The 21,880-nt window shown below is 49.6% G+C and overlaps 10 protein-coding genes across 10 annotated transcripts; 7 read left to right on the forward strand and 3 right to left on the reverse strand.

Annotated features, from left to right (window-relative positions):
• The first annotated feature begins 428 nt into the window (after positions 1 to 428).
• BGZ61DRAFT_441688 (S-adenosyl-L-methionine-dependent methyltransferase) lies at positions 429 to 2,311 on the forward strand. The gene is made up of 10 exons (XM_046244621.1): positions 429 to 623; positions 691 to 722; positions 778 to 876; positions 930 to 971; positions 1,019 to 1,085; positions 1,141 to 1,181; positions 1,236 to 1,445; positions 1,495 to 1,831; positions 1,886 to 1,968; positions 2,021 to 2,311. Exons 1-10 carry the CDS (start codon positions 510 to 512, stop codon positions 2,058 to 2,060), a joined length of 1,065 nt encoding a protein of 354 aa, XP_046111010.1. The 5' UTR covers positions 429 to 509; the 3' UTR covers positions 2,061 to 2,311.
• A 306-nt stretch (positions 2,312 to 2,617) lies between these two features.
• Positions 2,618 to 5,043, forward strand: BGZ61DRAFT_584001 (amidase signature domain-containing protein). Its single transcript, XM_046256348.1, has 10 exons — positions 2,618 to 3,154; positions 3,218 to 3,319; positions 3,376 to 3,420; positions 3,472 to 3,488; positions 3,549 to 3,642; positions 3,697 to 4,083; positions 4,134 to 4,266; positions 4,336 to 4,455; positions 4,514 to 4,708; positions 4,773 to 5,043. Exons 1-10 carry the CDS (start codon positions 2,873 to 2,875, stop codon positions 4,958 to 4,960), a joined length of 1,563 nt encoding a protein of 520 aa, XP_046111011.1. The 5' UTR covers positions 2,618 to 2,872; the 3' UTR covers positions 4,961 to 5,043.
• A 679-nt stretch (positions 5,044 to 5,722) lies between these two features.
• BGZ61DRAFT_340115 (fungal-specific transcription factor domain-containing protein) lies at positions 5,723 to 7,962 on the forward strand (the record flags this gene model as incomplete). Its single annotated transcript, XM_046239281.1, has 4 exons — positions 5,723 to 5,836; positions 5,907 to 6,039; positions 6,136 to 6,884; positions 6,934 to 7,962. 4 exons carry the CDS (start codon positions 5,723 to 5,725, stop codon positions 7,960 to 7,962), a joined length of 2,025 nt encoding a protein of 674 aa, XP_046111012.1.
• Positions 7,963 to 9,337: 1,375 nt separating this feature from the next.
• BGZ61DRAFT_341134 (uncharacterized protein) lies at positions 9,338 to 10,385 on the forward strand (the record flags this gene model as incomplete). Its single annotated transcript, XM_046239378.1, has 2 exons — positions 9,338 to 9,543; positions 9,599 to 10,385. 2 exons carry the CDS (start codon positions 9,338 to 9,340, stop codon positions 10,383 to 10,385), a joined length of 993 nt encoding a protein of 330 aa, XP_046111013.1.
• An 867-nt stretch (positions 10,386 to 11,252) lies between these two features.
• Positions 11,253 to 12,217, forward strand: BGZ61DRAFT_441692 (uncharacterized protein). Its single transcript, XM_046244622.1, has one exon. The coding sequence runs from the start codon at positions 11,318 to 11,320 to the stop codon at positions 12,059 to 12,061; it is 744 nt and encodes a 247-aa protein (XP_046111014.1). The 5' UTR covers positions 11,253 to 11,317; the 3' UTR covers positions 12,062 to 12,217.
• Positions 12,218 to 12,222: 5 nt separating this feature from the next.
• Positions 12,223 to 14,271, reverse strand: BGZ61DRAFT_380877 (uncharacterized protein; the record flags this gene model as incomplete). The annotated part of the gene is made up of 4 exons (XM_046242631.1): positions 12,223 to 12,835; positions 12,896 to 13,512; positions 13,569 to 13,810; positions 13,876 to 14,271. 4 exons carry the CDS (start codon positions 14,269 to 14,271, stop codon positions 12,261 to 12,263), a joined length of 1,830 nt encoding a protein of 609 aa, XP_046111015.1. The 3' UTR covers positions 12,223 to 12,260.
• Positions 14,272 to 14,944: 673 nt separating this feature from the next.
• BGZ61DRAFT_339582 (uncharacterized protein) lies at positions 14,945 to 16,118 on the forward strand (the record flags this gene model as incomplete). Its single annotated transcript, XM_046239242.1, has 4 exons — positions 14,945 to 15,323; positions 15,403 to 15,575; positions 15,641 to 15,875; positions 15,940 to 16,118. The coding sequence occupies 4 exons, from the start codon at positions 14,945 to 14,947 to the stop codon at positions 16,116 to 16,118; spliced, it is 966 nt and encodes a 321-aa protein (XP_046111016.1).
• Positions 16,119 to 16,566: 448 nt separating this feature from the next.
• On the reverse strand, positions 16,567 to 18,624 carry BGZ61DRAFT_339384 (uncharacterized protein; the record flags this gene model as incomplete). Its single annotated transcript, XM_046239223.1, has 7 exons — positions 16,567 to 16,899; positions 16,954 to 17,288; positions 17,337 to 17,499; positions 17,550 to 17,807; positions 17,860 to 18,231; positions 18,284 to 18,519; positions 18,582 to 18,624. 7 exons carry the CDS (start codon positions 18,622 to 18,624, stop codon positions 16,567 to 16,569), a joined length of 1,740 nt encoding a protein of 579 aa, XP_046111017.1.
• A 619-nt stretch (positions 18,625 to 19,243) lies between these two features.
• On the forward strand, positions 19,244 to 20,692 carry BGZ61DRAFT_489947 (chaperonin 10-like protein; the record flags this gene model as incomplete). Its single annotated transcript, XM_046250276.1, has 7 exons — positions 19,244 to 19,327; positions 19,362 to 19,431; positions 19,514 to 19,584; positions 19,652 to 19,717; positions 19,769 to 19,943; positions 20,019 to 20,372; positions 20,430 to 20,692. 7 exons carry the CDS (start codon positions 19,244 to 19,246, stop codon positions 20,690 to 20,692), a joined length of 1,083 nt encoding a protein of 360 aa, XP_046111018.1.
• Positions 20,693 to 20,768: 76 nt separating this feature from the next.
• On the reverse strand, positions 20,769 to 21,782 carry BGZ61DRAFT_410813 (2-(S)-hydroxypropyl-CoM dehydrogenase). The gene is made up of 2 exons (XM_046243250.1): positions 21,089 to 21,782; positions 20,769 to 21,038 (listed from the first exon to the last, which is right to left on the reverse strand). The coding sequence occupies exons 1-2, from the start codon at positions 21,707 to 21,709 to the stop codon at positions 20,805 to 20,807; spliced, it is 855 nt and encodes a 284-aa protein (XP_046111019.1). The 5' UTR covers positions 21,710 to 21,782; the 3' UTR covers positions 20,769 to 20,804.
• Positions 21,783 to 21,880: the final 98 nt, after the last annotated feature.

Consider the following 21,880-nt stretch of genomic DNA (forward strand, 5'->3'; position numbering starts at 1 on the left):
TAGGCGTGACGTGGCCTTCTCTTATGACATGTCACATGCCGACCACAGATTTCAAGGTTAATAGACAGTTACCAACAGCACTTTCAGAACATCTCGAAGCAGTACAATGCGGCCGAGACTATGGGAAAGAAACTCCCAAAAAGAAAAAAACCCCGGTAATTTCATTTTAACCCACCAGCGGAAACTCCCATGTTGATGAAATTGCCGAGCGTCTGTACGACGGTGATGTTGTAGGCTGTTGGTCCGTTGCAATGTGGCATGACACTAACACATGCAGCCAACACGCATTATCACATCATGTCAACTTTGCCGAAGCACAAACTCCACTAAAATGCAACAAAGAACCCTGAAAATAATGTCTTGGTATATTCATATAACCAGGAGTATTTGAGCATAACCTGCAGTCATCACTCTCTGTGGGTCCTGAGATCTTCTTCCCCTCATTCATGTTTTAACTCACGCACGCGAACCATTGTTTGTCGAGAAGTCGCTTTGTTCAGCATCAGGCTATGTCTTCGCCACGGAAATCACCGTCTCCGGATAAGGCGGGCAGATCTCCCACTCGCTCGCCTGAGGCGCCGGGAAACTCCACAGATGAGGCCATTGACAACCACATTGAAGTTGTACGCTCGCCATATTTCTTCCGCGATGGGCTCGTGCCTTGTTGTTGTACTAATGGCCGTGATATAGGACGATGATACTGACTCAACCTATTCTGAGGGGTAGGACATTCTTGTAATCCTGTCTTCAAGACGCCGGGAACTAACCTTGATGAAGGACGCGCGTCACTGACACACAGTCGTTGAGATCATCAATTTTGAACTACAAATGGGAGAACGGACGTCGATACCACGCCTATAATGATGGGGAATACTGGTAACTATTTATTGTGTGTCATCTCTTACGTTGAAATATTCACCCTCTACAAGGGCCCCGAACGACGATCGCCAGCAAGACGCTGAAGACCTCATGTCAGTCCATGTCCCATTTTTCTAAACCGCCGGCCAACATGTTTTAGGCACGAGATGTTCCGTATTATCTTGGACGGTAATCTCTACGAAGCACCAATCAGTGATACTCCTCAAGTTTGTTGCCTTACCGTATTCCCCGGAGATGCTTAGATGCTTACCCAAGGCGCAGGCAGTTCTCGATTTGGGCTGTGGTACAGGTATCTGGGCCATGTGAGTCTTCAACATGATCTGATTCCAGTGGCTCGTTATTGATATCTCCCTTAGTGAGTTTGCTGATGAACATCCATCTGCTGAAGTCATTGGCGTGGATCTGTCGCCAATTCAGCCCAGCTTTGTTCCACCCAACTGCAAATTTGAGGTCGATGATATCAACCAGGAATGGACTTACCCGACTGACAACTTTGACTTTATTCACATCCGCAGCATGACAGGATGTATCCCTGATTGGATCGAGCTGCATAAAAAGGCGTTGCGGTGAGTTGTTCACCTCGCCTCGAACCACGGCATCCTAATAGCAAAATAGAACCCTAAAGCCAGGTGGATTTATTGAGCACGTTGAATTATGGGGCAAGTGCAAATCCGACGACGGATCTTTGAAGCCTACCTCTCCGCTTTATAAGTGGGTAGAGGTCTTTGAGAAGATCGGAGAACTTACCGGCAAGACGTTTTTCTACGGTGACAAGGCAGCCGACGCCATGAGAGAAGCGGGTCTAAGTGGTGTCTCTGAGCGCAGACTTAAGCTTCCTCTGGGACCGTGGCCAAAGGACAAGAAGCTCAAGCGATGGGGAGCCTGGAATCGCCAGTTTTTGCTGCAAGCGCTAGAAGGGTTCTCCATCCGCGGCCTAACCGAAATGCTAGGCGTGAGTTTCCGACGCCCAATTCGCATCATCAGAGTGTCGTGCTAACGAATATAGTGGTCTTTTGACGATGCACAACTGTTCCTTGTGGATATGCGGAACGAGCTTCTGAACCCGAATGTTCATGCCTATGGAGAGGTGTAAGTCAACACGCTGTAACAACACCAAAGTCAACGCTCATTCTTTATACAGAACTATCATATATGGTCAAAAGCCGGAGAATGAAACTTAGGATTGCGTGATGTGGTTGTGGCTGTCAAATGAAAGCGTGGTTTGGGGGAGAGATGACTATAGAGGAGAAGATGCGAAGGGTGTCAGTCTGACAATGATTTTGCATCAATTTCTCCCCACCACCAGTCGGCACAAGGCCTGCATTGATCAGCAGCTTACGGTCATAGAGCCAGTTTCTTTTTCGCTATTTCTAGCGGTCTGTGACGCTTATTCCTAGCAATGGCCACATTGTGCTTTCCACCTCCTCGGACCGCCTTCTCTTTGGTTTCGTGGCCCGCTTCCTCGCCTTGTTGTAATTATTATTTTTATTAATCGTGTTCTAGGAAGAGCAACTCGTGCTTAACATCTTTCCATAACAACGTGATACCGTTATCTGATGACCGTTCAAGCTATTTCCTATGGAAGCTGAACTCATCCAGCCAGATCGACTAGTAGCGGTCATGAAAGGGAACGTCTGCGACATTTCGTCTAACCGAACTGCGACACCCAAAGTACAAAGCCTTTCTTTGCACAAGACAATGGTAAAATAATTGACAAAATTTTCGTGAAGCTGGCCGTGTCATTACCATTGTGCCCACACTGTAGCTTTGTGCATGCGCATGTGCACACTGTGGCTTTTCGGTAAGAAAGTTTCGGATCAAGATCCGCCTTTCTTCCTTCCCCAATGTTACTCTTTTCCTCGCTCCCTTTGACTACATTTCTCTCCCAGAGATTATTTCTCGCTTATCATCTCCAGGAAGATCCGCGAATACTCGAATTCCGTATTTCCTAGTGGCCATCATCAGGACAACCTTTTATCGAGCGGCCGGAACCATGGCATCCACCATTCCGTCGTCGCTCCCGTTTTTTGATGTACTGAGAACCACTGCGGACGACCTTCGAAAGCTCCTTACATCGGGCGGAATCAGCAGCGTGCAGATTGTAGAATGCTACCTGTCGCACATCGAGGCGCACAACACCAAGGGTGCGAAATGCAGAGCCATCATCTCGACCCGGCCAAGAATCCAGCTCATTGCCTGCGCTGCTAGGCTTGATAAGGAGCGACAGGAGGGAAAGCTGAGGGGTCCAATGCACGGGATTCCAGTCCTCTTGAAGGTAATTATTCTCAACAGTTTTAGCATTTGTCCAAACCCGATGCTGACATTTCCTTCTCACCAGGACAATTTCGCAACGGATCCCTCTCTTGGAATGCCCACAACCGTTGGCTCATACGCGCTCCGTGATTCGTGCCCTTCTGGCAACGCCCCGGTTGTTGACAACGTAAAACAACATTCCCCATCGATGTTTAAAAGGTTTTGCTAACCAGAGGTGCTCAGTTGGTCGATCGTGGATTGATCATTCTGGGGAAAGCTAACTTAACGGTAAGTTTGATACCCAGCCATCGCGGCGCTTCAATGCTAACAATTCCACAGGAACTTGTGGGGCTGAAGTAAGTGCCAATTACACCATGGGTGCTACCCCCAAGAAATGATCTAATTGACGTCACCAGAGGTGTAAGTGGGTGGTCTGCTATTGGGGGCATGTGCGAGCCTGCATATATTCCAACCGGGTACGAGATCGGGGAGAAATCTCGAGGCGAGACTGTTTGTGGCACTGACAAATCTTCCTCATGTATGCCTGACTGACTGCTTGCACAGACGCCCGCCGGCTCATCCACTGGATTCGCCGTCGGTGTTGCATGTGGCTTTGCGCCTGTTTCTCTTGGGACAGAAACATCCGGCTCTGTGGTCTCCCCTGCCGCTGCCGCTGCCTTGTATGCACTGAAGCTTACTCCAGGCTCTGTCCCACTGGCCGGAATCATGGAGGTAAATGCTTTCTTTGATACGGTTGGTGCATTTGGGAAATCAGCTCTAGATGTTGCCCTCGTATGCGACGCTCTTTCAGTGACGAAAGATGGTTCTAACCTGGCCTCTTTCGCATCCTCTGTCAATCTGAAGGATGTCTCAGTGGGATTCGTTGACATTGAAAAATGGAGGCTGCCAGCCCATACTCAGGTCGGCGATCCGAAATACTTTGAGCAAACTGTAAAACCCCTCTTGCCTTGGAAGATTTACCAGCTACTGATAGTTCGCAGGCTACGGAGTATCAGGAAGCAAAAGATCGGCTGCGCAAGAATGGCGTGAAAATCGTTGACGTGTACCTCCAACCTCCCGAAGAGTGCATGATTGGGGACACAAACGTCGACGATCTGATGAACATCATGATAAGTAAGTAATTTGAGCGAACATACCATGCAAGCAATTGGTTCAGTAACCTTCTTTCTCCCCCCTCACTAGTGCAGCAAGGAAAGAACGGTTTCGAACGATACCTGAATAGCCTTGAGGTCTCCAAAGTTCGTACCTTAGAGGGGATCATCAAGTTCAACGAAAACAACGCAGACATTGAACTTCACAAAGGTACGCCTTATTAGTACACTCCCGGTCGATGAAGCCAGTCTTACCTTTCTTCATGCAGACTACAGCCCTAACCAGGACCTCCTCACTACACTTCTCAATAACTCAAAGCCAGACGAGGATGTTTCTGAGTGGCTGGAACATTGCAAGCGCTGGGGAGCAACAGAAGGAATCGACAAAATCACATCCGAGCATGCCGTGGATGTGGTGGTTTGCTGCTCGGATAGCTACTTTGCCGGTGTGTCGGTCGCAGCCCGTGAGTAAAGGGAGCCTGTAATGCTTGTGCTGTTTGTCCGAGTGCTGATATTGAAGCGTTATAGGCTATCCCATGGCCGCGGTTCCTTTGGGATACATCAAAAGTAGCGGGAGGCCATATGGCCTACAGGCTATCGCACCAGCATATCAAGAGTCGAAGTTGGTCAGGTTCATGGCGGCGTGGGAGCAAGTCTTCCCCCCGAGACGGGTCCCGGACCTAGTCGCTTGCACCAAAGCCAGGGCCGATCGTTAATTCGGGATAAACTCTTCAGACCGAGACCTGTGATGAGAACCTTACCAATCATTGAACGTACTCAGGGCTACTCTCAATCCAATTCAAACATTGCTACAAAATGGCATTTATCTTTACGCCACGCGTATGGTTGCAAACTTGTGTGCACGCGTGCACCCGACCTTGTACCTACCTAGGCCGTTTTCTGTGAAGCTCAAGGGCCCGTAAAGTTGATGGAAAATTAGGGCAAGTTGCGCTGAAACTTGAGGCGAAGTACGCTAAAGGTTAGGGGCTCGTACTGTAGGTCTAGCCAGCTTTAAGCTTAACACCTCGGTCGAGACTCTTGGCTTAGCAATATTTGGAAGGATCCGACAGGTACCGAAACGTCGTGAAGGCATGTTTTGGTGATGGAAACATGCCTCGAGACTCCCAAAATTACGATCCAAGTATGCGCATGCACATATTCTGAGGCCCTCTTGACATCTTATCTTGCCACAACGTGTCCATCCTAGATATTTTTTTAGTAGCGCCGGTGGCTCCGGAGAACCCATTACTAAATTATCTCCGAGGTAGAGTCATTTCCCCCGCATCCATCCATCCCCACGCTCTGTCCCCGCATTCGCCTCCCCCCTGCCACACGTGAGATGCAGCAAAGAGGCCCAGCGTGTCGGATCTGGAGATTCCGGACTCTGGAAGCGATCATCGCGAGCACCAAATACCACTCCACGCCGCCGCCGGGGCCATCTCCGTGTTCGACCTATCATCGCTGTATTAACCGCCGATATGCCCGAGCTAACCGGGAACTGGCTTCACTTTAGCGCTCGTGAACCAAAGCGCAAACGCGCCGAGCTGGTCTGCGTCTTCTGCCACTCCAAGAAGATCAAATGCGACCTTCAAGTGCGACTCCCTCCCCCCGGCCATTGACCTGGGTATGTGCAATCACAATTTGCTAACTGCATCGCTCCAGGGTCGCAAAAATCAGGGCTTTGAGAAGTGCAGCAACTGTGACTGTCCAGATCGGGAGTGTCACCTCCGCCCCTCAAAGCGAGGGAAGCATCGTCCCGGCGCCGCTGCTCCTGATACGCGTCGGGATGCAACGAGTAACGACTCACCACCAGGTAAATATTGGGACTTGCATTGCACAGTCGACATCTACTGAATACTTGACTCAGACCAGGATGGAGACCTGCCTGAAGAACTGCCCGAGGGCCCTGTTCAGGTAGACATTGACGGACCCCAGACTCAGCTCCAGTCCCCTTCATCGCTGCAGGATGACCGCATTCCAAATACCGCCCACTCTGGTTCAGCTCAGGCACTACCTGTTATTTTTAATCCCCAGCCGCCTCAGGCCAGCATCTCGCCCACTGAAGACACCTGCCACAGCCACGCGGGAGATGTCGACACCGGGTTTCTGCAGGTCTACGGCCCCGAAAACCAACTTGAGGCGGAGCAACAGGAACTCGAAGCAATCATTGAGATTAGACACCATGTGTCCGACACACCACGAAGGGGGCTTCAGCAAAGTTTCGCAGAGACGTACTGGGAGTATTGCTACCCATGGTGCCCGGTCCTCGATAGAGCCACCGTCATGGGCGACATAGCACGATCTCCCTTGCTTGAGAATGCCCTTTCTTTGGCAGCAAGCCATATTCAGCCGCCGCTGGTACCACACGATGGCCCGGCGAAATACTATGATCGGGCAAGGGCCATTTTCTACAATGACGAAGAGGCCGATGGCCTTACTGCGTTGAAGGCGCTGACTTTGTTCTACTGGTGGGCTCCTCGTCCCCCCTCAACCGCTCACAGGCATTCATCTTGGTGGTGGACTTCAGTCATCATCAGACACGCTCAGCAGATGAACCTACATCGCGAACCATCTGAAAACCATCCTCTCAGAGATAGGATGGACCTGAGCTTGCGGCGACGGATTTGGTGGACAGTATTTGTCAGTAGTGTGACCCCGCCTTCCCTCGCATGCTAACAGTATTTATCAGGCCCGGGAGCGATTGACGGCGCTGTGTCAGAGTAAACCTTGCATCATTGATCCCGATGACTGCAATATCCAAGAACCCCAATCTCTCGACTTCCCTAGCGACCCTATTTCTCAGCACAAAGGACAAATCTTCATATACTGGATCCGTCTTTGTGCCATTGTGGGTAGGGTGGCTAAATACTTATCGAAGTCGTCTAACTCAGCTTCGTATCCATTCCCCGTCAATCTTCAACAAGAATTGGTCGAATGGGTTCACTCCCTGCCTCTCGAGCTACAATTGCCAATCGGTTCGGCAACTACCGAGTCTTTTGACCGCGACGTCCACCAGCTTCATCTCCCTTACCTCACCACCATCATCATACTGCACCTAAAGCAGTCTGCTCATGACCTCCCGCAGGCCCTACCACCCGCAATTCTAGCGGCGTCATGCATCGCACGGATACTACGCGATATTTTATCGCGCGGAAATGCCCGTTTCCTGATGGCAATCACTTGCTGGTACAGCGGAACAGCCTTCATCGCACTATTGCAGGCCTGCAGGATCGAGCAATTCGCACAAGAAGCCGAGGAGGACTTGGACGTGCTTACTCATGCCGTTGGGCAGCTTCAGCAGATGTGGGCTTCGGCCAACGTTATCCGACAAGGATTCGAGCGTCTGAGGAGATCCCGCATAACCGGCGCACCTAATAACACGGCAACAAACTTGGGACTAAGTGCGAATGACCCCGATCTGTTATCGATTCCCATCCACGGCAACTCTCACGACTTTGAAATGCAGTCGGCGACACTCGGTATGCCTGATACTGCCGATGCGCCCGACTGGACATTGCTCTTCCCTTTCGTCACACATTCCACCAGTCGAATAGCAAAAGGTCTTTTGTCAAACAAGGAGCAGGGCGCAGCGACAAGAGGATTCCCGTCCCCGGAGAACGCACACTTCCACGAAACCTTGTTCAACCAATACCAGGACCTCCTTGAGCCATTCATGGACTATCCCCTGGACTTCTCAAGCATGAGCTTCCAGGCTTAGATAAGTGCAAGGGCAGAGTGTATGAAAACGTGTTGGCCTTTTCTTGTCTGATAGAGTAAGATAGCATACCAAGCAAGGTATCTTAATGATAAAAGGGCCGAAGTACGATGAGATGGTAAATGTTGTATCAATAATTGGGAATATGTATGACCTCATTCGGGAAAGGTTTGAGGAATTGTCTACGAGTGACGTCGACTGAGAGAAAAGAAATATGTTTCCATGTAACGCTTCATATTTCACGTTCTCGCCTTCCATCAACGTTTGACATTCACCTTGTTCTCCTTTTCGGGGATTCTCTACTGGGCAGCACAGGGTATGAGCTAAAACACCAGGGTCCTCATCATGATCGCCACACCAGCGACGAGTGCGCACTATGGTGCAGGGTACGGGGATAACTGGGAGGTTCGCCAGGTTAGATCAAATCTGGAAATAGTACGTAGAGGTAGAATCTTTCGATCCGTGGGGGAACTCATGTTAGTGGGATCAAAAGCGATGGGGGCTTGCCTGCTGGTACGTTAATTGTGATTAGGCTGGAATGCAGATTCAGCCTACTCAAGGGGTGGGCATACTCTATGACGCATTACTCCATACCGTGTGCCTTACTGGCGGAGTAGTGACTCACTAGTCGTCCACAACGAAGAGCTGGCCAGGTCTCGATTGCGGACGCATCTCACAGCGATGCAGCGATGCGCAGCGATGCGGCTTGTTCCGGCACCTTGCCAATTGCGGATAACGCAACGAGCTTGTTTGTCGGCTAAGATTGCATCCGGCCAAGTGAGCACATTTCACTTGCTGGGGACGAAAGTGAAGCGCTGGAGATGTGGCCGTCGCAGCTGAGGTTCTTAGTCCATGACGTGATAATCTTACGTGGTCAAGCCTCATGCAATGCAGGCCCGATATCGTCTCCATGATGCGTTCATCAGAGTACATCACAGAGACATTCTCCCTCTGAAAGCAGTACCTTGAGGTAGTGACTACGATTGGAAATACTTGGCATTCCGTGGTGCTTTCTGTGTGGGAGGATGTACTGCACTACCACTGACACTTCTCGAGGCTCCCTCCCCGCAAGATTGGTGTGATTCGAACGGGGGCCCTGGTATCCATAATCTCTGGCTTCTAAATTCGACTGTGGATCTAGATATCCTGCTGTATCATTGGTTATACGTCCCTACTGGCGGGCACATCCCGGAGCTTTTACGCCTTGGAGGGATGAATGCCTCCAGACGACGACGACCAGCATCATTATATATGAACTGCTCTTGCAGCTTAATACTACCACCTTTCTCATCATCTACATCATTCTACACACAAACGCATACTTGAACAACACTCAAAACAACCCTTCAAACCATAATCTAAACTACAACAGTTCATCATGGAGAAGGCAAAGCAAGCTATTTCTGACTTCACGTCCCGCGATGGTCAACACAAGACATCGGTGCATCAGGATGTCCGAGAATCCGTCACCGACGAGCATCGCAAGGCCCACCAGCACGAAAACGTGATGACTGCCGTCGACCGTGATGTCCACAAAGACCACCACCACACAGTTGTCCAGCCTCTGGAGCACACTGAGGTCCTGTAAGGCATCCTCCTTTCCTGCCCCCACGGCTGCGAACTAACAATTACAATCTAGCCCCGATAAGCATTCACACCGTGTCGCGGATGTGGAGCACAAGACTTTCCACCATGGCAATGAGCAGGAACTGAAGGACACGCTTGATCGTGATATCGGCAAGTACAAAGACACGACCACGACTCATGAAACGACCCACTCGAGCACCACTGCTCCTATGGTGCAGTCAGAGCGGGTTCACCATCACGTCCACGAGCACATTCAGCCCGTCCTTCACAAGGAGGTTATCCAGGGACACGTCGTGCACACCACAGTGCCCATTCACGAAACCCACCACGTGGCCCCAGTCCACCATGAGACTTCAGTCCTGCCCACCAAGACCCTGGCGGAATTTGAGAAGGGTACCGGCTCGCTGCACGCCAAAGAAGCGACCCATGTTGGTACAGTTGAAGGCTGCCCTCAGGGCATGGGGTCGAATGAGTTCGAGCCAGACAAGGTCCATGGCAAACACAGCCACCAGCACGGTCATCATGGCCAGCTTGGTGAGCAGGCTCAGCGCGGCCAAATTGCAGAGCAGGGCCAGCTCGGCCGGGATGGCCAACTGGGTCAAGAGGGTCATCAAGGTCATCTTAAGGAAGATGAACTCGGTGAACACTCTCGCATGCACGGTAATAACGGATTCGTTGGCGCTCCTGGCGCTGGGGCGGTCGGCGCTACTGGATCTGCCGCTGCTGCTGCCAAGGCTGCTCACCACAATACATCCACGACCGGCAACCAAGTATGTAGCTACTCACATCCTCGGGAGGAACAATATGCTAACTTCATATCAGTCCCGCGTTGGTGGTAACAATGTCCTTGGCACCAGCGATCATAAGACGCTTAGCAATAAAGACAATAACCTTGGCAGTCACCAGTCTGTCTCGTCGGCCAGTACCACTGCATCGAAGCCTTCCTTGAAGGACAAGTTGAACCCATTCAAGGACGCAGATGGTGATGGAAAGAAGGGTATCTTCTCGTAAATGTAGAGTGCACCTCAACAATGACGTTGGTGGTCGTGGCAAAGGAAAGTTTCCAAGTGTGGAATGTACCAATATTCTATTATCTTAGTCCGATTAGTTGCAATTAATATTCTCCTTGCTTCAATTTCGCATGCTCCAAGTTTATGGTTCATAATCCGTTAACATATGCTGTACTCCAACATATTTGGTTCTCTTTGTAGCTTTACTAAACACCAGTATGTTCAACAGCTTAATTTGGCAGGCGATTGTGCAATTGTCTTCGCCTTTGTCTTCCGCTCAACCTTTCGTCTTTAGCCTCTGTAGACGCCAGATATGATGAGAGAAATAAAACATGACGAGCCTGAAACACATCCGTTGGTCTCGGCAACTGTGACATGCACAACAAAAACGCAGGATGCACACATCAGGTTCCCTCGCCTGGGGTTACTTGGGCTGGTAAATCTAATAAGCATGTTGAACATAATCGTTTAGAAAATTATCGTAGTAGAAGTAATGATAGTTCGACCGACATAAAGTGGATTTGTTTCCAAAAATGGTCGGAAACATTGTCGGAAACATACTACGCAATTGTTACTCTGCACCCATAGGAGATAAGTCCCCATCTGTGACTCTTTCCACAATATTTTGCGAAAGTCTCCGAAGATAAACTAGTATAAAACAAGATCAATCACCCGCCTAAAAATTAAGTAGAAAAAGTCAAATCAAATCACATTGAAATAGAGCATACCAACATTACTCAAGACATCCTTCTATCATCATCATGGCTGCATCTCTCGAACTTTTTGTCTTCCCTTGGGGAGTAAGCCCTCGTCGAGTCTTACTCTACCTTGCAGAAAAAGGCATCCTGTCCCACCCCCAGATCAAAATCACCGACGTTGCCATAACTGCTAAGGTGGAGCTTGTCGCACCAGGAAAGCCCCCCGGCAGCGTGCCAATTCTCCGGCTCCCAGATGGAACCTTTATCAAGCAATCAGTTGCCATCCTCGACTATCTAGAAGATATCTGCGACAACCCCGATCCGCAGCAGCTTTGGCAAGTCGAGCTTGCTCAAAGCGCTGGCGCCAAACGCAGCATGCGCGGGATCACGGCTGAGGAAAGAGCCCGCACTCGCGAGATGCTCCTCCTTGCCGATGAGACTACAAACTACTTTGGGCTGGCATGCCACAAGGGATCCGAGCTCTTTGCGGCCCTTGAGCCAACGAACCCCGTCGCAGCTAAGCTCATCCTCGACTGGGCCCAGCGGCCGCTGAAGTTATTGGAAGGATACTATACTGAGGAGTCGCACTTTGAGGGTGATGGAGGATTTGTTACGGTTGCAGACTGTGTATTGTACTCGCTGCTGGAGTTTGCGAAGGAGTTTTACGAAGTGGATTTGCTATCTGACCCGGAGCTCGCTGGTTTACGGAGGTTTTACCAAGCGTTCAAGCAGAGGCAAAGCGCGCAGATCCCAGATGATCACTTCCCACAGGATCTGAAGAAGCTAGCCTGCCAGTGGATTGTATGATCTTAAGATTGTCTCAAAGTTTATAGCATCAGTGTATGACTCGGGGCTTAGTTTAGTAGGGGTACATAGTAAGCTATACTGACAGTAATATTGGAACTTGAGGCACTTATGTGCTTACCCCTCCCCATCGGGCGAATTGTTTTTGGCACTATTGGCAAACAGCTGTCTCAATATGGTCTACTCTAGGTGTCCTGCCCGCCTACTTAACTAGTGTCTCTGCCTTTTCAACATACCATGATAAATCACTCTTCTCGTCCATCTCAAACTCAGTAAACCCGGACCCCATGAACCGGAAAGGATTCACCGTGTTGTACGTGATCTCAAAATCCTCGCCGCGAATATCGCTAAGCATGCGGTTAAACAATTGCGCACTTCCACCGAACAAGGCCGTCACGCGCCCATCGACTCGATTTCTCTTGTACCAGCTCTTGCAACCGCCGCTCCAGACCAGGGTCTTGTGGACTTCGTCGCTGTATCTTATGAAGGCGTCCACCTTCTCCTTCTTTGGAGTTACGTATCGGATGTCTTCGGTCGCCATCTTCCTGACCCATTTGACGAAGTAGTCACCAGTCCAGTTGAGAGATTCAACCAGCGATCCGTGGCCACCTAAACAGTTGGGGCCCATCATCATGAAATAGTTGGGGATCTCAGGGACGGCAACAGAGATGTAGGACTCTGGGTCTTCAGCCCACTTTTGCTGCAAATCAACGCCGTTTCTACCCACGATCGGATAGCGAGGACGATGGGAAACATCAAAGCCCGTAGCACAAACAACTTTGTCAGGTTAGAAATAGGCGATTCCAGTATCGGAATATTCTGGAGGGGTCAACTTACTGACGTCACACTCATAAACTTGTCCATCAGCAGTGTGGACAGCATTCTCGGTGACCTTAGTGATGCCACTGTTCGTCAAATGGCAGTTGGGCCTAAGGAAAGACTCTAAATATCCAGGGCCGGGGGTGATTCGGCGACACCCTAACTCCCATTTGGGGATAAGCTTCTCACAGAGAACTGGGTCGTTGTTGAGTTTCGAGGCCATCTGCTGGGCGGCTACTCTCATGCCCTCCTGGTTGTTCTCGCCCTTCATGAAGATATAGAAAGACTTGTTGGTACGTGAGATGATACCCTTTCTATGCTGTAGGTGGTAATCCGGATCGTGGAATCGCTTTTTCTCCTCCTCGGTGTAACGTGGGTTGGGATCGTCATCCTCACGTCCAAGGTGCTTCGAGGGCGGGGCTCGATAGTACACCCAGGCGGGGCCCCGGATGAAGTTTGTTACATCTGTGCCAGGTAGTTTGGCCATCTGTGGAACAATTTGAATGCCTGAAGATCCGTTGCCAATGACTGCGATTCTCTTGTTGGAGTAGTCATAGCTGTGATCCCAGCTAGCTGAATGTGTCAGATGTCCCTTGAACTCCCTCAAACCAGGGATATCTGGCCATGATTCATGGCTATTGAGAAGCTTGGTTAGCTGGAGTATTCAGTTAGGGAGAGGGGTTCAACGTACACAAGAACTCCTTGGGCAGAGATGAGCACATGACAGTACTCATCTCGTTGGTTGCCCTCATGCTCGACGGTCACTTTCCACTGACCCAACTCCTCTTGCCACCAGGCGCCAACAACTTTGGTATTTAGCTGAAGGTCGCGATCCAAGCTCCACTTCTTGACTGTGTGCTTCATGTACTGCAGAATATCTGCACCGCTGGCGTAAAATCTACTCCAATCGGGGTTGGGATCAAATGGAAATGCCTTCCGATTATGTTAATAATCCGCGTAACATCTAGGTTAAGTGGGAGTATCAGATCTGTACTCACGTATATATGCGCAGGGACGTCGCATTGGACGCCAGGGTAATCATTGGCAAGCCAAGTTCCACCAACATCGCGGCGGGCTTCAAAGATTGTGTGGTCGACAATGTCGCGCATATCTGGGAAGCGGTGCTGGAACTTATGGGCCATCAACAGGCCTGAGAAGCCGGCACCAATAGTAAACACCTTGAGTTTCTTGGGCGTATAGGCGAATTTGGGCGTGAGCTTGAAGGGATCTTCAACAGGCCCAGTCTCGGTTTCGTTTGCAGCGGCAGCGCGCCTCGCTCCATCCAGGTTGCTAAGAACCTCAGGGAGCTCTGCTGAGGGGAAACGCAAGATGTCACCGCCATTAGGGATAGGTGCCGGATTTTTAGGTACCGGAGCATCGACAAAGGCAGTCATGATTGGAGACGGTAAAGGGACGACCAAGGTAGAGAGAGGAATCTCCAATGGTGTTGTTGAGATAGGGTGTGAGAAGGCAGGGTACCCACATGCAACCAGGTGACAGTATCGTCAAAGAAATAATGAATCAAGCTATCAAATACTTTAGATGATGCGTGACTGCCAAGAGTGTTACCCGGTGATTGTTCTCTGCGTTAAATGGTGACAGAGATACTTTGTCCTCTTCAGTCAGGAAGCGCAGTTGCCCGGCAATTCATGAAACGGGCCACTTGCTCCAGCCTCCACTACACCGACGCCGGTGCCGAAACCAAGGCACTCTCCTATTTCGCCCTGCCAGAGTGTAATCACGCGATGTCCGGCAAAGAGTTCATGTGACGAAGTGTCATGGAAGCCGGCAATAGTGGAAAAGTGGACACGGCTATCCCGATTTGGTTTGCCGCATCGAGGGAAAACGATCCCGAAGTTGAACGCGGGGTAACATGTAGGGTAGCCTATCGCGGTGTAAGGCGGGGCTCATTGCAAGTCGGCTTCCATCACATAATGCCAACAGTTCTTGCAGTAGCGATAGTGAGTATTATTCAAGAGCTCAGTCACTCATAGCCGCTTCTCCTCAAGTCGATTTACCAATTCCAATTATTCGCTAACAGAGCTTATTACATCCAAACCCATCACAATGCCGCTCCCCCGCTACGCCTACACTGGGCCACTCGACTGTACCACCCCCACCAACCGTGATAATGTCCGCCAAAAATCGGTTGTTATCACGGGAGGTGCAAATGGCATGGGAGAGGTTTGTGTTCGTGAATTTGCCGCTGCTGGCGCCTTCGTCACCTTTGCCGATGTCGATGAGAACCGTGGGAAAGCCATCGAGGAAGAATTGAACAGGAGCCAGGTTTGCTCAGTCTTCGTCAAATGCGACATCCGTGATTGGGACCAACAGAAAGCCATGTTTGAAACAGCCAAGAGCAAAAGCCCCAACAACAGTGTTGACATAGTCATTGCCAACGCTGGAATTAGTCGCAGCTCTGGTGACAGCCTGTGGAATCTGGATGGTAAGTTGGCTGTGGCTTGACCATAAAGCAGGCGAGATTGGAGTTTCATCATTGCTCAGAACCTAATCTAGAATTCTAGATCCAAATCAAGAGCCAACCAAACCCGACTTGAATATCGTCAGAGTCAATCTGGACGGTACTCTGTACACCTGGAAGCTTGCCGTGCACTATTTCAGAAAGCAACCTGATACCGAAGACCGAGATCGATGCTTTATCATCACAGGAAGTATGGTGGCGTGGATTGACTCCCCAGTAAGTAACCTCCATCTGCGCTTAATGATATTTTTCATGCGTGTTACTGAGTTTGACATGATTAGGGCAACTGGGAATATACAGCTACAAAATATGGCCTTAGAGGATTCATGAGGACCGCGCGTCGTTCTAGTTTTGAGCAAGGCATTCGCATAAACTATGTTGCCCCCTGCTGGATCAAGAGTGCCATACGTACTGCGGAGTACGAGAAGTGGTTGGTTGATCGCGGTGTCGAGTTCGGAGAGCAAATCGATGTGGCAGGCTGCATGATGAAAATTGCGACTGACAAGTCAATTAATGGTAAGATTTCGCTAGTTGCTGATGAAAAGCAGCCAGAAATTACAGATATGCTAACGTAACGTAGGGCGCTCACTAATGATCACCCCTCGATCCGTTGCCAAAGAGGGATTCCAAGACATCGACAGGGATGATTACAAGGATATTACGGAAGATGAATACTTCAAGAAGGTGCAGGAGTCCCAGCTTGTGATTATTGAAGACAAGTGGCTGGATGACTATAAAGTGAGAACATACAAAGATTAACTTTTAGTACATGTCTGTACTTTTAGCATGCTCTACATATTCGTTGAATGCACTCTACAGATTAAGAAAGTATACAAGAAAAAACTTCGCACACTGGCAAAATTACCCTAAGTTTAGTTACGAGTTATAATTATAATAGGTACCTGTGGCGTATAAGATCCGACCTGAAAGCTCTGTGACAACGGCACGCTGTTTCAATAACCACCCCACTGGGCGCAACTATATGAAGATAATCGAGTGATCCATCAGACAAAAGTAGATGGTGTCTAAAGAAATATCTAGTGCTGAAAGCCCTGGTGAAATTTGCCCACATGTTTCTTATTCGCCAAGTGGAAGTCAACGATGGCAGCTTGACAAATGATATTCTCTACTATCTATCCGGTTGTGATTTCTCAAACAAATTTACCCATCTATGTTGGATGGCATATCGCGGCTGGCCATAAGACTACTACAGCTTTGTGCCTTGCTTTCTCCTTGACTCCTTCTCTTGGTCTCGGAGTAATCGCCTCAGAATCTTACCGCTTGGACTCTTAGGGATCATGTCAAGAAACTCCACACCGCCCTTGATACACTTGTAGGGTGCTTTGTGCTCGGCAACATATGCCATCACTTTTTGGGCAACCTCCTCATCAGACATGGACGCTGCCTCAGGGGACTTTACTATAAAAGCCTTTGGGACTTCTCCAGACTTGTCATCGGGTGTCTGAATGACTGCACAGTCTGCCACTGCGGGGTGCGATAATATATGTGCCTCGAGTTCAGCTGGTGCAACTTGGTGACCCTAAATACGTCAATCTCTGAACACGATGAATTGGAAGGGAAAGTACAATCGTACCTTGACTTTGATCAACTCCTTGATTCGATCGACGATGACAATCTGCTCGTTACCAGAGGGGGCTACTGCGACAAGAGCCTCATCTCCAGTTCGAATCCACCGTCCATCATCATGATGGACGAATGTTTCCGAGGTTGCTAACTCGTTGTTCAGATAACCCAAGACCACCGCTGGGCCTTGAACGAGAAGTTCCCCGGGCTGTTCATAATCGGTTATCTCTCTGCCCTCAGGGTCCAATATTTTTGCCTTCGTCCCTGGCAACAAAGACCCTGAAGCCCTTGGGTACACATCGTGTTCACTTGGTGAAGTGACAACAACCGAAGTTTCTGTCATCCCTGGGATGTGTTAGCGTCCGGAGCCCATTTAAGCAGGAAGCTTCATACCATATGCTTGGGCGATAATCCACATAGGGTACATTTTTTGGACCTCATCAATGGTCTCATTGCCTAAGGGAGCGGCACCACTGTACACAAAACGAACGCTGCTTAGATCGTACTTCTGACAGGTTTTCTTGTTGCGCAACATTGTGATGATAATTGGAGGTACCTGGTTCATGTTAATGCTTGGGGTGAACGCTTCAATCAGGAGCCACATACCACGAGGAGCTGCTCGATTTTGTATTTCTGAATCGATTCCAGGAACCAGGTGAAATCGTACTTTGGCAACACGAAAATTCCGTCACCACGCCATGTGCAGGTATGAGCCACAACAATGAGGCCATAGATATGGCTAAATGGAAGGAATCCAAGCACATTTTGGACTCTCACCCCTCTCTGTTTTCTCGCGACAGACTCGTATGTCGCATGCTGCAACACGTTGGAAATTACGTTGCAATGAGAAATCATTACTGCTTTCTGATGCATAGTCAGTTGAAAGAGTCACGTTCATTTATCCTCTTGGACGTACCGGCAGGCCAGAAGTTCCACTGGAATAACATAGAAAGGCAGGCTGACGAGCACCTTGGCCTTTGGTCCATTTCAAGTGCTCAATCTCTTCAAGCTTGTCGCCTTCTGAAATGAGGTCCTCGATTGTTGCATGTGGTATGCCGTCCTTGGTCTTATATCCAGGAGTGTCCATAATGAATACATGACTGTCAGGAATGCCAGCTCCCCTCGCGGCCTGTAAGGCTACGTCAAGCAGGGGGGGGCATGTAATGACGGCTTTCGCGCCTGATGATACCAACTGATGTTGGAATTCCGCAGCAGAGTAAACAGCATTTGCAGGCGTTACAATTCCCGATAATCTGTGCACGCCGTACACTGCAGTGATATAATCGACCTGATGACCGAATGAGCAAATTGTGACAAGTGGCATTTCAGATATCACTTACAGTGTTTAGAGCAAAAATAGCAACAACCTTTTCCCATGCTGTACCTTCGTTAGGTAGCCACCCTAATCGCTGAGAAAAGGCTTTGGCGAGGGATTCAGATCGATGGAACAGCTCGGACACTGAGTACGTGCGCCCAGTGAGAGCGCATGTGAAGGGGTTTCGGCTTTCCGATACAGGACATCGCCCGAGATCTTCACGTCTCATGAACTCTGCAATAGAGATGGAATCAGGCGGGGCTGTAGCTAGGATTAACACTACTTCTCGTTTGTTGGGGAAGCGAGGCGTGTGGGATACGAACCTATCGGGAGTTCCGGTACCCATTTGGGAGGATAGAACACCATTTCCGGAATTATGGCCGAATTCTAAGCGTTACTGGATTGGCGATTTGGAAGGAGAGAATATTCTTTGATAAGATGAGTCGAATGATCAAGTAAACACTTTCGCTAGTTGGACGTATGCACTGCTAGATCCGTTGGTGTCATACCGATTTGAAGGATATTTAAGAGCATACGAGGATGTAAAAATAAGCAGCAATCTGTTTCACTTAACTGAATAAGAGACCAGTCCTCTTATTAACAGGTATGTTATGCATTAATCCAAAATGAAGGTCCCAAACACTTCCATCACTAGGCGAATTGTTGCCAAAGGGCTTTAACGGCTTGGCCGAAATAAGTATGCCGACTGACAGCCGAGCTAAACCGGCAGACGCGAAGCTAATCATCGAGGCCGGGGAACATTCCCCGCACCACCACGAACCGACAACCCAGACCTAAGTAGCGCGATTATATCTTGTGCATGCAATTTTACTTTCATTACAGGTTGATGCACCCCAGACTCGGCTGCCCTTTTCGGATAAGTGATTTTCATGATCGTTAATCCCTTGCTCTTCACTCCAGCGAGAACCAAAGAGCAGTCTATCACTACCAGAACATATCCTCACCGGAACAAATCCCAATAAAAATGTCAACCGAAATCCCCAAGACTATGTTTGCGTGGAGGAAACATAGGGGCAACCCCGAGCCAGTAACTTTAGGCTCTTGTCGTGTTGGGTAGGCATTAGAAGGTAACCAGTTTGCAGGTTTGGGAAGAGATCCCGGTCCCCCAAACGCCACCAACCGGTATTCTATGCAAAATGATAGCTTCTGGAGGTAAGAACATACCAAGATTGACTCCCTATCATCTCAAAAAAATCTGTATTGGTCACATTCTGGTCTAAACTTGCAATGATAGTCTGTCGCAGCGACCACTCACTCCTCACCATCGATAAGCAAGCAGGGTGGTTTCAGGAAAAGTACACCCTGGTAGGTGTTTCCATTCCATATTAAGCATAATCTCAGTTTGTATCCAGTTGATGCTAACTGTTAATAGGGCCATGAGGGTTGTGGGAGAATCGTGGAAATAGGTGCCGAGGTTAAGGATTCAAACCTTCGAGTGGTAACTAATAAACTGTCAAATTCCTCACTTGGCACAACTAAAGCTATCTAGGGAGATGTGGTTGCTCTCCACGCCGTCCCAGGCTGTGCAGGTGAAGAATGTCCCGAATGCTCCCGAGACCTGTCACAGATATGTGAAAGAGGACACCATTCGGGAATTGGACAAGACGGCTTTTACGCCCCATATGCCACAATGGACATCAGGGGGGCTGTCCTTGTCCCCGATGGTATGTAATCGCTAAGAGTTCTAATCTGTTGGCTTCAGTCTTTTAATGCAGTCATTACTCACTCACATTCCACAGGCGTTACACCAGCTGAAGCAGCTGTGGCCACGGATGCAGTGAACACGGCCTACCACGCAATTCACAGAAGAGGCGAAGTCAAGAAGACAGAGACCACCTTCTTATTCGGGTTGGGTGGTCTCGGCTTCAACGCATTGCAGATTGTTCTGGATATCGGAGCTAGGGTTATCGTGTGCGACATCAGAGAAGAATGCCTCGAGAATGCCGCAAAATTAGGTGTGCCAAGAAGCGATATCGTTCCTGTTGGCAAATCGCCACAAGAGTTCATCGTTGAAAATGGTCTAGAAGGGAAAATCGACACTGTCCTAGATTTCGTCGGCACCCATCAGACCTTTGAAGATGCTCAGCATATTGGTAGGTGGTATGATCATCCGTCCTACAGGACACGCTAATGATGCGGATTCTACCCAGTCCGACGCGGTGGAAAATTACTTTGCATTGGTAGTCTGGATACGGAAAATACAATCCACATGAAGATTGGGACTCGCAAGAGGTTGAGCTACATATTCTCTTACGGTGGACAGGTTAGGGATCTTGAGGAAGTTCTCCAGTTGATTAAAACCAGAGCTATATCCCCCCAAGTGGAGGAAGCCAGACTAAAGGACTTCCCTACGGTTCTCAAGGCGTTGGGTGAGGGGAAGATCAAGGGACGGATGGCCTTGATGCACGATTAGATTCGTACACAGCAGAACTAAGTATCTTTATTAAATGGCACAGGAAGTCGTGATTGCCGATAGTCGTGAATCCATCCAATTTATTACTCTGAACTAAAACTCTCCAGATGCTTCACCCATTCACGCTTGCGCTGGCTGGCATTCCAATCCCAACAGCTGCCGTCGTCCCTGCATCAACAGGCAGGATTGCCCCCGTAATCCACCTCGCATGATTCCCAGCCAAGAATGTAACCGCGCAAGCACAGTCCCAACCCGTACCTTCAGTGCCTAGTAAACTCCTCGCCTTCCTCGCCGCCCTCGCTTCCTCGGTCATCCCCCCCGCGTACATCATTGGTGTGTAAAGCATCTGTAAAAAATTAGTGATGGATAAGGACCTCAAATGGGGAAAATTCTTACCCCGGGACAAACGCAGTTGACGCGGATGCCGTCCTTGGCGTGATGTGCAGCCATAGCCCTGGTCATGTTGACCACGGCCCCTTTGGAAGTCGGGTAGAGTAAATGCGGCGTCCCTCCTTTGAGTCCAGCCACACTTCCCATGTTCACAATGGACCCTTTGACTTCCCCTTCGTTGCGGCTCATGGCAGGAATCGCATACTTCGACATTAACACCATGCTCGAAACGTTGACTTCCAGACTCTTGGCCCAGTGCTCCATATCCACTTCCACCGCGGTGCCCGATGCGCCAGCGATTCCGACATTGTTGACAAGAACATCCAGGCGCCCAAACTTCGACAGCGCAAGGTTAACCACCCCTTCGCAGTCGGATGCCGACGTGACGTCTCCTTGGAAGGGGATTGCTGTTCCACGCCCTGTCTCGGAGTTGGCCATATCGGCAGTCTTTGCGGCCCATGCCAAATCCATGTCCAAGCAAATCACATTGCAACCCTCGTCAGCCAGCATAATGGAGATCGCACGGCCATTTCCAATGCCATCTCCGACACAGCCGGCACCTGTAACGATTGCCACCTTGCCGCTGAATGAGCGAGAAGGGGGCTTTGCTGGGATATGCAACGACATTTGGGTTGTTTCCTTTTCGGGCAAGTCTTAATTTGCACTGAATGAATACCTCGAGCTTATTGATGTATTTAGTTCCTTCTTTCGAGTGTTCGGTCGGTAAGAATTCCCGAGTCTCCCATCGCAAGCCAGTGCCTATTTTGGAATGCCGAGCACTCATTCGAGCGCCCGATC

The sequence above is a fragment of the Ilyonectria robusta genome, assembly GCF_021365365.1.
Source record: "Ilyonectria robusta strain PMI_751 chromosome Unknown BGZ61scaffold_2, whole genome shotgun sequence".
In the NCBI taxonomy this organism is placed as follows: domain Eukaryota; kingdom Fungi; phylum Ascomycota; class Sordariomycetes; order Hypocreales; family Nectriaceae; genus Ilyonectria; species Ilyonectria robusta.

Coding starts and splice junctions, on each gene's coding strand:
- BGZ61DRAFT_441692 (XM_046244622.1), top strand. CDS start 11,318: ATGGCTGCATCTCTCGAACTTTTTGTCTTCCCTTGGGGAGTAAGCCCT.
- BGZ61DRAFT_441688 (XM_046244621.1), top strand. CDS start 510: ATGTCTTCGCCACGGAAATCACCGTCTCCGGATAAGGCGGGCAGATCT. Junction 1,446..1,494: donor CTGCATAAAAAGGCGTTGCG/GTGAGTTGTTCA, acceptor ATAGCAAAATAG/AACCCTAAAGCCAGGTGGAT. Junction 1,969..2,020: donor GTTCATGCCTATGGAGAGGT/GTAAGTCAACAC, acceptor TTCTTTATACAG/AACTATCATATATGGTCAAA.
- BGZ61DRAFT_410813 (XM_046243250.1), bottom strand. CDS start 21,709: ATGTCGTTGCATATCCCAGCAAAGCCCCCTTCTCGCTCATTCAGCGGC. Junction 21,039..21,088: donor TCAACTGCGTTTGTCCCGGG/GTAAGAATTTTC, acceptor AATTTTTTACAG/ATGCTTTACACACCAATGAT.
- BGZ61DRAFT_584001 (XM_046256348.1), top strand. CDS start 2,873: ATGGCATCCACCATTCCGTCGTCGCTCCCGTTTTTTGATGTACTGAGA. Junction 3,643..3,696: donor AGAAATCTCGAGGCGAGACT/GTTTGTGGCACT, acceptor CTGCTTGCACAG/ACGCCCGCCGGCTCATCCAC. Junction 4,456..4,513: donor AGACATTGAACTTCACAAAG/GTACGCCTTATT, acceptor TTCTTCATGCAG/ACTACAGCCCTAACCAGGAC.